Raw genomic sequence first — 13,310 nt, 5'->3', positions numbered from 1 at the left:
GGGGGAGGAACCCACCCCCATCGACTGTCTGTCAGCAGGAGGCTATCCAAGCCATCTTGAAGAAAGTTAATCTCTTCTGCCCTAAAGCTGTAGAAGAAGAAAATACCTCAGAGAACCTGCACAGGTTCCTGGAAAGGCCGATAGGGTGTCCCGTCGGGGCACGGACTCCGTGGTCGCCCATCTTCTGGGAGGGGGACCCAGAGCACAAGCCCCACCAGGAAAGGAGAAGCAGCAATGACCCTCCCGGCCCCGCCTCCCAGGACCAGTGAGTGGATGAGAGAGACACAACCACTGGGGCTCTGCCACACTGCTCTTTAAAAAACCCCAAACGGAGCTATTCACTGCAGCCCTCCCAAGTGACTCTGGCTGTGTGCGGAGGCCAGAGACGCCTGCGGCCCCAGGGCCTATGCCTCACCCTCCAGCCTCATGGCTCTGGGACCCCCCGTCACCGCTCTGCGCCCAGCAGCCGCTCAGCCCCAGCGCAAGGACCGTCAGTCCCTGCAGCTCCCCGAGGCCCGTCGGCCCCAGCCCGCCTGGAGGCCCTCGGGGGCACCTCCCGGCCTCAGCCCCCTCCCCCTGCGCCCCCGGCCCAGCAAGGCTGCCTCCAAACAGGAGCCTGGGGGGTGCCCATTGGGGTGTCCCCGGGGCAAGGGGCTGGGGAGCAAGCTGACACCGCGCCTGGGACCCCGCGAGGTCTGGGCTCAGCGGTCGCACGGCACCTCCTCACCACCGCCACTCGGACCTCAGGCCACTCAAGGGGACTTCTCTTTTCTTTCGTTCTTTTTATTTATTTTTTAAGAAAAACTAAACCAAACCGAAGCTTCGACTTGATTGGCTGAAGGAAGGAGGGCGAGCTGTCACGCTTCCTGGGCAGAAACACTTTAAATGTCCACTTTAAACCTACACATTTTATCCTGAGGGTGTATCAGCTTCTGTTTATTAAGAAGCCCAGGGCACCATGTCCTCGAGAAAAGTCGGTGTGGCAAGTGGAGAAACCTCTGCATTCACGGGCGAACCGGCTGCTCTCTCGCGGCTTCTTACACTTAACGTGGTGTCGGGTCACACGCGACACCTGAGCAAGGCGACGCGGACACGGCTCAGACGCGAGGCCAGAGCGCTCACAGCGCCCCTCGATCCTGAACTATTTCTCGAGCCAGAGCATTTGCTTTAAATCTTGGCTTGGAAAGCCGGGCTCCAGCCCTGTGGCAGGAAAGGCTGGAGATCCACATTTCCTGGGGTCGAAGCCTTGGAAGGTGCCCGAGGGCGCTGGAGGTCACGGCCACACTAGCTCTCCTGCTCCAGGGGGCCACGAGGGACGCACAGGAGGTCCGGCCCAGGCGTGGGCCCCAGTCCCCATGCGGGCGGTTTCCCGGGAGGATGTGGAGGCGGGCAGGCGTCAGACGATTTGGGTGAAGCGTGAGCCCGGCTGACCCCGGCTGACCGTCCTCGCCCTGACGGATGGGCGGGAAACAAGGGACCAGGAAGCAGTGCAGACGGCCGACACTGCACCGGGGAAGCAAAAGACTATTTGGCTAATTAAATGGCAGAATCCGTTTAGAGGTAATTTCTTTTTTAAAAGATAACAAATTTCAGATTTAATATGGGACTAAGTCAACTTTAGAGAGCTCTGGGGGTTCGGAGGGAGAGAATGCTGCATCTGGCGGCCTTCCTGGAACACGGCCCCCGCGGCCTCTTTCTGGTGACAGACGGGGTGGCCCGCGGTGACGGGTGACGTGATTTCATCAGCTTGTCTCGGGTCTTGTAATTCTATCATTAAAACCCTAAACTTTATCATCTTCCCCTGCCCTGCTCCTTTTGATGTAATGGCCTGAGCCCATTAATAACATCGCCGTCCGAGGCGAGATGGAAGGGCTGTCACGGGGAAGCAGCCGTCCGAGTGCCAGACCGCGGCCCGCAGCCCTCACTTTTAATTTCAACATAGTGCCATTTGGGCCAGCAGGAAAGAAGCGTTGTTTTAAAATTAATTACCTTGTCAGTAGCTATTATGATTAAAAAGTAGGTCCACATCAATACCATGTGCCTAATTCAGAAAGAGAATTACAAGAAGAGCCATAAAAATCAATGCTTTAGGCCCTGAGAACGGAGTCTCTTTCTGTTTTCACGGGCGATTTCATGACGCGAGGAACCTTGCTGTGCCGAAGGGTCCCCACCCGCTCAGGCTGCCTGTGCGGAAGGAAGGGGCCGAGGACGCCTCACGGCTTGAAGAGCCCGATGGCAGAGGCGACAGCCCTGAAGGGGCCACAGATTGAATACCTGAGGTCACACGTTTCTACCGGGGGCGGCTCGGGCCTTGGACAGGACGCCGGGCGGAGGGGCAGACGAGGGGCCGTTGGGCCTGCCCACCAGGCTGCACTCCAGGGTCCTTCCTTTGTTATTTTTAGCTACTGAACGTGGTGGAAACCGACCTCAGGTTTCGTCTCAGATCTGGGAGAGGCCATGTGCTCAGGTCAAACGAGTTGAAATAGCGAAGCATGGACGGCAGGAGATTCCTACGACTGGCCGCTGATTTCAGGGTCTTTGGAGTTTCCCTTAGTCTTAAAGCGTCAGATTGAAGGGTTTATCACACGTGCATCTAAGCTGCCTTCTACAGACCGACCGTCCTGGAAGCTATTCTCAGGACTGCACGCTTCACTCTGCCCCGCGTGCTGGCCTCGGGCTTGGGCCGGTGGGGCTGGCAGCCCCGGGGGGCAGTCCCCTACTGTGACAGCTGCAGGCACGAGGGAGCCTGTGGGGAGGTGGGTTGTCCCAGACGCCCCCGAGGCAGAGACAGAGGAGGAGGATCCCGTCTGAAGGCAGGAAGGACACATCTGAGGGACGGAGCCTGAGCCGAGTCCCAGCGATGCGTGCGCCCTGCCAGCCGGCACCACGCGCCCCTCCAGCCCGGCGTCTACCCAGGCCTGGCGCCCCCGTGACCTGTGAGGTCACCCATGCCTCCTGCAGCAGCAGGCGCCCTGGGGCTGGGCCCAGGGCTCCCCAGCACGGGTGACACACGAACCCTCAGCCACTTGCGTGGGTGGACCAGGGGGAGTCTCAGCACAATAAGGCCACACCCTCGAGCAGCAGAACACGGAGAGCGCCGGGGCAGCCGCTGTGGCTGGTTACTGAACCCACTCTTTTCCGTAAGCTTCCAGGGACCGCGCCTGGTTCTGAAATGCCCCTCTGGTCTCAGCCGGCTGGTGGCCGGAGCTCGGCTGTTGGAATGAGGCCAGGAGGCCCCGCGGGCGCTGGACTGTCCCTGCAGTCTTACGTGGAAGCCCAGCCCCTTGAGACAGTACTGGAGACGGAGCGCTCAGGAGATGATCCAGATCAAATGGGGCCATGAGGGTGGGCCCTGACCCGATGGGACAGGTGTCCTCGTAAGAAGAGGCACCAGGGCTTCTCCTGCCACCTGAGAACACAGCAAGAAGGCAGCCAGCGGCGTCCAGCAGGAAGGGGTCTCTCCAGAGCTGGACCACGCCGGCCCCTGACCCCAGACCCGTGGCCTCCAGAGCTGAGGGCAACGAAGTGCATCGTGGCTGCGGGCTCTCCAGTAATCTGCACGGTTGGTCCGGCTCCAGCCTGGGCCTGAGTTTCCTGTCTGTGGAACGAGATGTCCCCCAGCCCACGAGGCTGCCTCTGTCGGGGGGAACAGGAGGGGTTCAGGCCCCACCATGGCCGGCACTTCTCAATCAAATCGCTGTTTGTCACCCTCTGGATGTCCATGCTCCCTTTGATGACAACGGTCTCCAGGGCAGGGCTGTGGGTGGAGACCTCCTGCAGGCGTCAGACTGAGCTTCCCGTCAGCAGTTCTCTCATTCGTTCTTTAAACAGCATCATAACGTTAAATACGCCTTTTCTGCTCAGATGCCACCACAAGCCAGAGAAGCAGAGAAGACCCGTAGCCTCCTGGGGCCCCTCGGTTCCCCCGCGTACCCGGAAGAGAAAACAAGAGCTGGAAGCTCAGAAAGCCGAGGGAGGCTTTAAGACTTTTGATATCAAAGAACGTCGGAAACAATGCTGAATGTCAGCGGCTTTCGGGAGATGCAGACCACCCGCGGTCCCCAGCCTGGGTGAGCACGCAGCTGGCGGGGCCACAGTCCGGCGGAGAAGGACGAGACGTCCTGAATGCTAGCGAAGCCCTGAGAACACCGCAAACGAAGGCCAGCAAGATGGTGGACGAGCACGGACGGAGCTGCCACGAGGGACATGGAGCCGGAGGGTGGGAGTGACAAACCCACGATACGAGCCGCAGAGGGAGGTGCCCGTGCTGCCGTTCACGTGACACTCCAGGACATCATGTAAGGGGCTCACGGAAGCCTGCATCCCCCAAAACAACAGAGGATGCAAACATGCAATAAAAACATATACAATACTGCACACATGTTAACACACACAAGCGGTCCAGGGATGTGCACGGGGTCCAGGAAAGACAGGCACTGGATCAAGACGGCGGGGGGGCAGACTGGGGGGGCGGGTACGACGAGGGTTCAGGACAGAGAACACAGGGGCACCGACGGCACCCTCGTTTCACTTCTGGACAGAAGGACAAGCACGGAAAAACGTAAACCTGACACTGCCGAGCGGAGGGCGCATGACTTTCATCGTAGCCTTCCACACCTCACTGGATGCCTGACGCCAGGAGCACGCAGGAGCCCAGCCCTCGGCTGGGGAGGAGCTGGGGCGGCGAGGACGCTGCCTGGTGGGCCCAGGACTCCTGCGTCTGAGCTGGGCTCCAAACAGACACGGGACAGTGGCCACCTGGGCCTCCAGGCTGAGGGACGCCTGAGTGGGGAGGTGGGGGCCACAGGCACCAGAGCCCGCTCTCGGGGCCACCGGCCACGTGGGGCGTCCCGATGACCCGCATCCTTAGCACCGAGCCTGTCTTTGCCTGGAGACCGGTGGCTTTTCTTCTGCTGGCTGACCAGCGAGGCGAGTTCTGGGAATGGCCCTAAGAGAAACCCTGAGACGAGGGTCTTTGAGCAGCTGACAGCTGACGGATGACCGCCCGCAGAACGACAAAGGGGAGCTGTGTGGCGGCCGCATCACACCGCCGCGCCCTGGGAAACTAATTGCTCCGAATTGTTCTGGGCAGCATTATTTTTCTGGCAATCATTTTCTTTGAAAGCCCAAAATGAGCATGAAACAACTCTTTTGACCGGACATAAAAGTTAAATGTCCCAATGTTGATCAAATTAACTTCAGCGCTGTGACAATGGACTGTATTTGTGAAGAGATACTGGGGGACAAAGGGGCGCTTTATGCAGAGATTTCACAGTTGTGATGTAAAAATGTTCCTGAGGACCTGGCCCGGCCGCATTGCATAGGGAGACACAAGAGCCCTGTCACTTGTGGAAAAAAAATCTCACTTCACGGCCGAAAGCTTGGGAGAGTCCAGGAAGGACTGTGTGAGCTGCAGTCCCTGCTGCTGAGTTAATGCCCCAAACGTTCCCCAGGAGCGCGACTGTGCGCCTGGAGAGGGACCACCTGTCCCCACGGGGGCACAAAGGTGCACGCGGCACACACAGCCCCCCAGAGCCCCGAGGAGGGTCTGAGCCACCCCTCCAGGCAGACAGGACCCCAGGCCCCGCGCAGAGGCCCCAACACAGCCCACTGCAGCGTCTCTGAGCCTGACGCCCTTTGCTAATTAGAGGTTTGTCTTCTCTTAACCTTGCAGAGCGAGAGGTCTTTTTTTAATTTTCTTTTTTTTTTTTGGCCCCGACTCGCGGCACGTGGGATCTTAGTTCCTCGACCAGGGGTCAAACCCACACCCCCTGCATTGGATGCACAGAGTCTTAACCACTGGACCGCCAGGGAAGTCCCAGAACAAGAGATTTAAAGCAAAAAATTATTGCACAAAAACATCAGTTATAATTTACCATAAAAACCCAGACGAACCCACTGGCCGCCCTTTATTAACACTGGAAATCCTATTTTCCAACGTCTCCAAGGGGAATCCTTCCCACTAAGCCCGTCACAGCAAGGGTGTCATGGGCATGGTGCTCTGCAGGGGACATGCATGGCGGGCGCTGCTCGTAGTGTAAATAATTCTGAAAGTTCACACACTTCAGACGAGAGTTTGACTCTCAGGGTTTTTTGTTTTGTTTTGTTTTGTTTTAAACAAGCTTTTTATTTTGGAATAATCTTGGATTCACAGAAAAACTGCAAACACAGCACCGGGTGCCTCTCGGTTTTAACCCGAGGTCCCCCCACCACCTTGTGGGGACAGGACCTGGGCTGACGTGCCACCTTTCCCGGGCCTGACACCCTCGCTCGGATGGAAACGCGAGCCTGCGAGGCTTTACGGGGAGATTAAGCCGGGAAGGCGGGCTCCCCTCGGACTCCGCACTGTTTCCCTGCGTCCACGCCGGCCGCAGACAATGTTCCCAGAGGTTCCCAACGCCCTGAATGGGAAACTGTTGGTGGCAGCGTCCATTCAAAGGGCCAGCATGGCATTGTCCTCCCAATCGGCAGAGAGAATGCGGTCTGCTGGTGGCTGCCAAAAGGTTAGCATCCCCGATGAAAGGGCGGCCCGTCATTCACCGCCGACAGAGCGGCCCTTTGTGCGGGCGGCCCGGCCCCGCGCGGCGGAGGTCCGGATGCGGCTGACTGAGCGCCCCACAGAAGCCCTTCATGGGAACGCAGAGCTGGGGAAGGGCCCGAAACGCAGAGGCCGCTTTCCCGGGGGCTGCAGAGCACAGGCGGTCTGGGGCAGTGACACATCCTCAGGCCATCCATCTGACGACCTGACCACAGCCGCCAAGCCCAGCTCATTCCCCATCCAGCCGGCTCCAGCCCCAAAGGAGGCCCCAGAGAGGGCCCGGGGACCGCAGGGCCCCAGCCGCGCCCCAGCCGAGCAGCCCCGGGAGGCCGGTCTGGCCGCTGCGAGATGAGCCCTCCCAGAAGGGCCGCTCCCAAGTCTGATGTGACCGCACGCGCTCCTGGGCCTCCTCCCGGACCAAGGCACCGTGCGCATCAGGCTGGTGCCGTGAGGGCGGACAGCCCAGGGCCTTAGCACAGACTGGGCGATGCTGGCGCCTGGCTGCAGACAGGGTGAGGGCAAGCAGACCCCCGTGTCCCCCACGAGGGGGCCTTGGATGGGGCAAGGGGCCTGATCTCCGGCAGCCTGGAGGCGAACTGGCGGCCACTGTCTCGTCCCGCTGACTGGTGGCATGGGGACAGGCTCCTGGCCTTCCGGCTCCATCCAGGGCGCGTCTCGGCCGAGCGCGCACAGAAGGAACAGGCACAACTCATGGTCTGGGCAGGCTGGCGAGGTCCTGGGGAGATCTGAGACCCCGCCCCAAGCCCAAGCGGACCAAAGGCCCCACTTAGGGCACGGGCGCTGGTGGGAGAGGACTCCAGCTGAGGACTCGGCCGCTGGACGCGCTCCGGCAAATCAGGGCCCGACGCAGCCTGTTAATTGGGTGTGAGGAGCTCCCTTTCTTTCCCAGATGACAGCCCATCAGCGGCGACCCCGTGAGAGGTCACATGAGACCATCGCAGACAGAGGGAGGGCCTCAGAGGGACCCGGGGGGAGGGTCCTGAAAACCAGCTGTGACGGGGGCCAGGGCGGTCGGAGGGGTGTGCTGGGAGCCTGGGCAGGTGATGGGAGGAACTCGCGCACTCTGACGACCACTGAGGCTGCCTCCCCTCTGGCCAGGGGCCCGCAGCCGGGCTGGGAAGCTGGGGCAGAGCGGTGTGGGAGGTGGCGCTCCGCCGGGCAGGGCAGACCTGCCCGGCCAGCCGCTCCAAGGGGCCTACAGCCGGAGCCCGGCGGGTGGGCCAGAGTCTGGGAAGACTCAGCCCGCGGCCAGCGGGACCCCAGGCCAAAGGAGACCTCCGTCTGCCATGGCTCATCTTCCCCCCAAGACAGAAAAGAAAGTGAGGCCACCCATTGTCCAGCGCGTCTGGACGGGATAACGGGAGCCTTGGTGCAGGGGTCGGGCTTTGTGCATTATCCCTGGGTCGACACTGGCAAGTTTCGTATTTTTGGTAAATAGGAAAAATGGCTTAAAGAGCAAGCCACGCTCCTCCCAGGAGGTGGGCGGGGGGAGGCCCCCCTCAGTACCCACCTGTCGAGCACGTAGCCCAGGGCCTTGTGCCGGATCCCCGAGTACACAGAAGGGCTGGTCTCCCAGGCAACCAGGTTGGAAGCATCGTGGAAAAGATGGATGTTCACCAAGTCGAAGGCACTGTGGGGACAGAGACAGGAAGCTCGGAGGAGGGCTGGAGCTGCCCGGCCGCCTGGGCCAGCCCCCCATGCCGCCCCACCTGGCTCCTCAAGGCAGGTGCACCCACGCTGCCCAGGTGTGTCCTCCCCCGAGGTGTGGTCAGAGAGGACACACAAGACCTGGAGTCCTCACACAGTGAAGTCCCCACATGGACGCTGTACTCGGCCAACGGAAAAGGGAGCTGTTTCTCTGAAGAAAGGGACCTACACAGGATCCCAGGAACTTTCCTCAGAACGGGGGGCGGGGGGAGCGGGAGGGAGGCCGGGGAAGGGGTGACGGGAGGGGGGAGGGGGGACAAGGCCCCTCCCCAGGCCTTAGCTCCCTCCGCGGGCAGCTGGTGCTACAGCCCGAAGCCCCCTGTGCCGCCCAGTGCTCACCATGGGGTCCCCATGCCATGAGGGTCACTAAGGGATTCATTTCACTCTCCAGAAGCAGCCCCAAGCTCACAGCCCTTGGAAAACCCTTGGGGAAACCCCAGCAGCCCAGTGTCGCCTGGGCTTCTGCAGGGACGTGGCGAGGCGGGTTTGGCCTGTCAGCCTCTCGGGCCCAGGGAGCCCTGGGGCATCGTTGCAGCCTGTCTGCCGCACAGCGAGGTGGGGGCCATCCGCAGAGCTGGGACCACCAGGCCCCACGATCCAGTGAGACACGTGCGCTGACCTGACAGCACTGTCCCGGGCCAGATAAAGAGCTCGAATTCTCTCCTGTGGCCTCATGAGGACCCACTGACCCCAGGCGGCCACCCCGTGCCCCTCCCACGCTGCACCGGGGGGGCCCGTGGGACTAAGGACAAGGGCAGGAGTTGGGGGGTCAGATCAGGAAGGCTGCGGCTGTCTCAGCTCCCTCTCACGCTCTGGGACCCTGGCCTCAGGGAACGCCCTGACCTGCGTGGCCCCAAGGAGGGGCCCGCGTGGAAATAGCAGGGGGGCCGCGGTCACTGGCTGACGCTGGCACCTGACGGGAGTGCAGCTCCTGAGGATGGGCCGCAGCCTTGGCCTGAACAAGCGGTCAGCTAGCGGCAGGTCGGGCCTCTCCCCAGGGAGACACCCCAAGCCCAGGACCTCACGGTGCAGACCGTGGCCTCAGTCCCTCGGGCCCGACCCCAGGTGGCCGAGCGCACGTCAGGGAAGCAGGACCCGCTGCTGGACGCAGCAGCAGGGGGACCGCCATGGGGAGGGCCTGCCAGGGCCCCCATGGGATGGGGGGGCGGGTGGGAGTGAGTGCTGGGACACCAGAGTCATGTGCCCGGCAACCACGCTCTGTGTCACACGGAGTCGCCAGAACAAAAAGGGTCAAAGAGTAGAGGGTCGGGTCAGGTCGGGCAGCCTTTGACGGAAGTGCCCCCCGCAGTGCTAAAGGGGGAGCGTCCTGGGACGCAGGGGACCACGGTGGACGTACCAGTCCGCAAGGCACCACCTCGTCCGGATGAAGCCTTTCCTCGACCACTTGCACTGAAAAACAAACAGGTCACACTTGTCAGCAGTGAGGGGGGAGGAGGGCACGCCTGGCTCACAGGCAGTCGGGGCGCCGAGAAAAGTGGGACCACACGGGCTCCACACTGGCTGCGGGCAGGGAGGGGACCATGAGGCACGACCACCACCATCTCCCAGACCAGCTGCAGGGGCTCAGTCGGCCAGGCCATGGGGGGCCCCAATGGATAGGAGGACGCCCTTGGCCAAGTTCAGGGGGCCCCGAGCGGCAGCTCTAGCAAGACCTCCTACGCAGCTGGCAGGCCTGGCGGGTGACAGGACGCGTCTGAGCCGGAAGGAAGCTGTGCGGTCTATGTGGAGAGGCCGCCACTAGCAGGCTCGGGGCCTGCGGCGTTATCGCCACGAGAGAGCCGTGTGGGACCCCGGGAGGCAGACAGACACAGAAACCCCATCTTTACTTCTGCTCCACCAACCCCACCTCAAAGAAAAGAACTTCTGCTGGAGAAGCTGGGAGAAGCCTCGCTGAGCCGCCACCCATCCTGCTGTCCCGCAGCTGGGGCGGCACCTGCCCCGCCCAGCGTCAGCGGCCACCTCGTCCCCTCGTGCTCACGCTGGGAGGGGAGGAGGGTGGGATGCAGCCGGGCTGCCCAGCAGCCGCTCTGTGACGAAGGACGTTCCGTGTTGGGGGCCGCGTGTGACAGTGTCATAATCAACTTTCACTTAAATGGCCACACAGCACAGGGTAGCTTCACGGCCTGAGCAGTTTTGGGAGTGGGGCTCCGCCCGGCAGCCCTTGCAAGTCTGCGGGAGGCACCGGGGACCTTCCTGAATCCCTGGTGGCAAACTTTACGGTGCTGGAGGGAACGTCTGTCTTCTCCGGGACCCTCTGCCCACATCCCAGGGCAGCGTGTCAAGCGTCCACGGAGCACAGGGGCTGGTCCTCGGGCAGGGGGCATGTGGGGCTGTGCCGTGGTGACAGGCGGGGGCAGAGGGCGGAGACCGTGTGGTCCCGGAGATAGTAGCCGGGTGGGACCCAGAGACCGACGCGGCGAAAAGCACTGCCTGCTGACGGCCATGTCCAGGGAAGTGGGGGCCCAGGTCAGCCACGCATTTCTCTACTTCGTGCAGACAGTTCAGCGGCTAGAGCGCTCTCCACGCGCCTCCCTAACCACCGTGCCATTTGTTTCTACGCCCCCGACAGCCAGCCGTCACGAGGAGCTCCGCCCTCTTCCGCTCCGTTTGTTTGGTGCCCCGTGGGCTCCTAACCCCACCCCTTGCCCAGACTGCTCTCACAAGGTCACCACGGCCTTGAGTTCCGGACGCGTCCTCAACCGGACCGCTGATTCGCTGACCCTCTCTCTGACCACGTCGGGTTCAGAATCCAGCCCGCTGTTCAGCGCAGCACCTGCGGGACCCAGGAGCCCTCGAGGTTGAGAATCGCACCCAAGGTCACATGGCAAGTGGTCACCCGCTGGGGCAGGCCGCAGGGGAGCCAGGCTGGACGTGGGCCCGGTCAAATCCACCCGAAGGTCCGTCGCCTTCTCCCACTGCCGCAGCGGGAGTGGGAGGGGGTCACCACGCACACCGGCTGTCGAGGGCGCCCCGCCCCGCCACAGCCTCTCCAGGAGAACCAGCGACTTGTCTTCCGTCTGGAGCCACATCCTGCAGAGAGTGGGAAGCAGGCGCTGCCACCCTGGTGCCCTCGTGCACATTCGGAAACCAGGAGCTGCAGCACAGGGCGGCCTGACTCCTGGGCTCAGGGCGAGCCTCCGGAAGCGGGACCAGGGTCTGGGCCGGTTCCCTGGGAGCAGCCGGCAGGGCAGCCTGTGGTCAGCACACACGGAGGGAGGCTGGGGCCTCCAGCACAGAAGCTTCCGGATGCAGGCGCTCGTAGCAAATGGAGGCGGGGTGCAAGCGGGCGGGGCTGGGCCTCCTCTGCCTCTTCCCAGCCCAGTGCACGCTCCCAGGCTCACTGGTCATCGGCCGCCTTCTCAAGCCACCCAAGGCTCCAGGCGACGGCAGACGGGACGGCAGTGGCTGGGGTGCCCCGGGGGTGTCCACCCCAGTTCTCAGAGAGGCTCTCACACTGGAGTGGGAACCACATCACGCCCGGGTCTGGGCGGGGCGGTGGGGGGCCGCCACGTCGTCCACCTGACAATATTAAGTCTCTGCTCAGACGCCCTGTTAATAGGATTCCTTTACCAGCAGATGGATGGCGAATACAGGCGGTTTCATCTACTAAAAGACGGCATAAATCACGGTGAGAAAAGGGAGGCTGCGGGAAGGTTATCACCACCCAGCCTCCCCATGAAAGGCCCGCTTCAGAGCATTAGTGAAATTAATTCATCTTTCATAAGAGCTTGGAACGGTCCCTGTGATGTATGGAAACAACCAATTTCTCACCACGGGCAAGAGGAATAAAATGCCTCGGCCCCGACTGACGACGCAGACCTGCCTTTCAAAAACGGTCTCGCGTTGTCTGGAGTGCTTCCCCCAGAGGCAGCACGTGGAATTCGCGCCGAGCCAAGAGCGCCCACAAGCCACCAGGGGAAGTTCTGTCGGTTTTATGTGCAGTGGGCTGTAATTATTTGGAATTGCATCACACCTCCATCATGGTGATTACGTTTAGATTGCCCTTAAGTGACGGTAATAAAAGAAAGAGAAATCAGTCTTAAACTAATTCCCTCCCCCAAAACGTGTTCCAATAAGGCTAAAGGCCTGGCCTGCAGGCCCAGCAGGAGGGGAGCAGCCACAGCACAGCCTCCTGGGCACCGCGGCCCTGCCCGGCGGCCTGCTGACCTGACGCACGCCAGGCAGGGGCTCCTAGCAGGACACGGGAGCCCGGCAACAGTCCTGGAGTTTCTTACACCTGAGAAATTCCACGCAGTTGACAAACATCAGAAGCATTTGTGTTTTTCTCAATAAGATTTTCCTTCTGTTAATTTATGGAGATGAGAGGAAAATGAACAAGCCCTGAAAACTCATACGTCATCAGACCCAGCGGAGCACACGCTCGGGCAATTCCATGGAGCAGAACGGGGCCCCCAGGAAGGCCAGCACCCCGGGGCGGGGGTCACCTTGTCCCAGCAACACGCCGCTCTAGTCGAGACATCGGGGTCTACCCAGAGACCCCCCCAGCCTCCTCCGCCCAGAGACGCGCTCCCCCCTCTGCCTGTGGATGACAGTGAGGCCGCCTGGAGTTGGGTCTGAGGAGGGCTCAGTGCCCCCGGCCGGCACCGGCCAGCACCTCGGAGGGCACAGCACATGGGGTGTGCAGGGAGGTGGGAACCACAGCTGAGGTCCCCACACCTGCCCCCGCCCCCCCACAGGTCAACCTCAGCCCAAGCTTCACAGCCGCCTGGGCCCTGGTGGGAAGAGAAATGCGGGGAGACCCCCAGACACGCTGCGGCCTCTGGGGAGGGAGCCCGCACAGGGCAGAGCCTGAGGGCCGGCGGGGGGCGGGCAGCGGGCAAGCCGGGAACGCAGAGGCTCCTGCCCAGGTGCCGGGCACCTTCTCCGGAGGAAGCAGTGGGGCCCCCTCTGCCCACCCAGGAGGACACGGTGACCGTCACAGAAGCCTCCTCTTCGGGAGCAGCACAGCTCCTGGATGACAGATGCCGGGAGCCTCCAGTGACCCCAGCTCCGAGGGCACAGG

At 62.0% G+C, this 13,310-nt stretch overlaps 1 protein-coding gene across 3 annotated transcripts in view; it reads right to left on the bottom strand.

The window, feature by feature from the left end:
* Positions 1 to 13,310, bottom strand: part of INPP5A (inositol polyphosphate-5-phosphatase A) — a 182,299-nt gene that overhangs the window by 38,592 nt on the left and 130,397 nt on the right. For all 3 annotated transcript variants that reach the window (XM_032607390.1, XM_032607389.1, XM_032607391.1), the window contains 2 exons: positions 9,624 to 9,676; positions 8,070 to 8,189 (listed from right to left, as the gene is read on the bottom strand). In XM_032607390.1, the coding sequence (XP_032463281.1) occupies positions 8,070 to 8,189; positions 9,624 to 9,676 (173 nt within the window). The remainder of the gene's footprint in view (positions 1 to 8,069; positions 8,190 to 9,623; positions 9,677 to 13,310) is intronic.

Source organism: Phocoena sinus, chromosome 16, assembly GCF_008692025.1.
Source record: "Phocoena sinus isolate mPhoSin1 chromosome 16, mPhoSin1.pri, whole genome shotgun sequence".
NCBI lineage: Eukaryota > Metazoa > Chordata > Mammalia > Artiodactyla > Phocoenidae > Phocoena > Phocoena sinus.
This window is presented reverse-complemented; position numbering and strand designations above follow the sequence as displayed.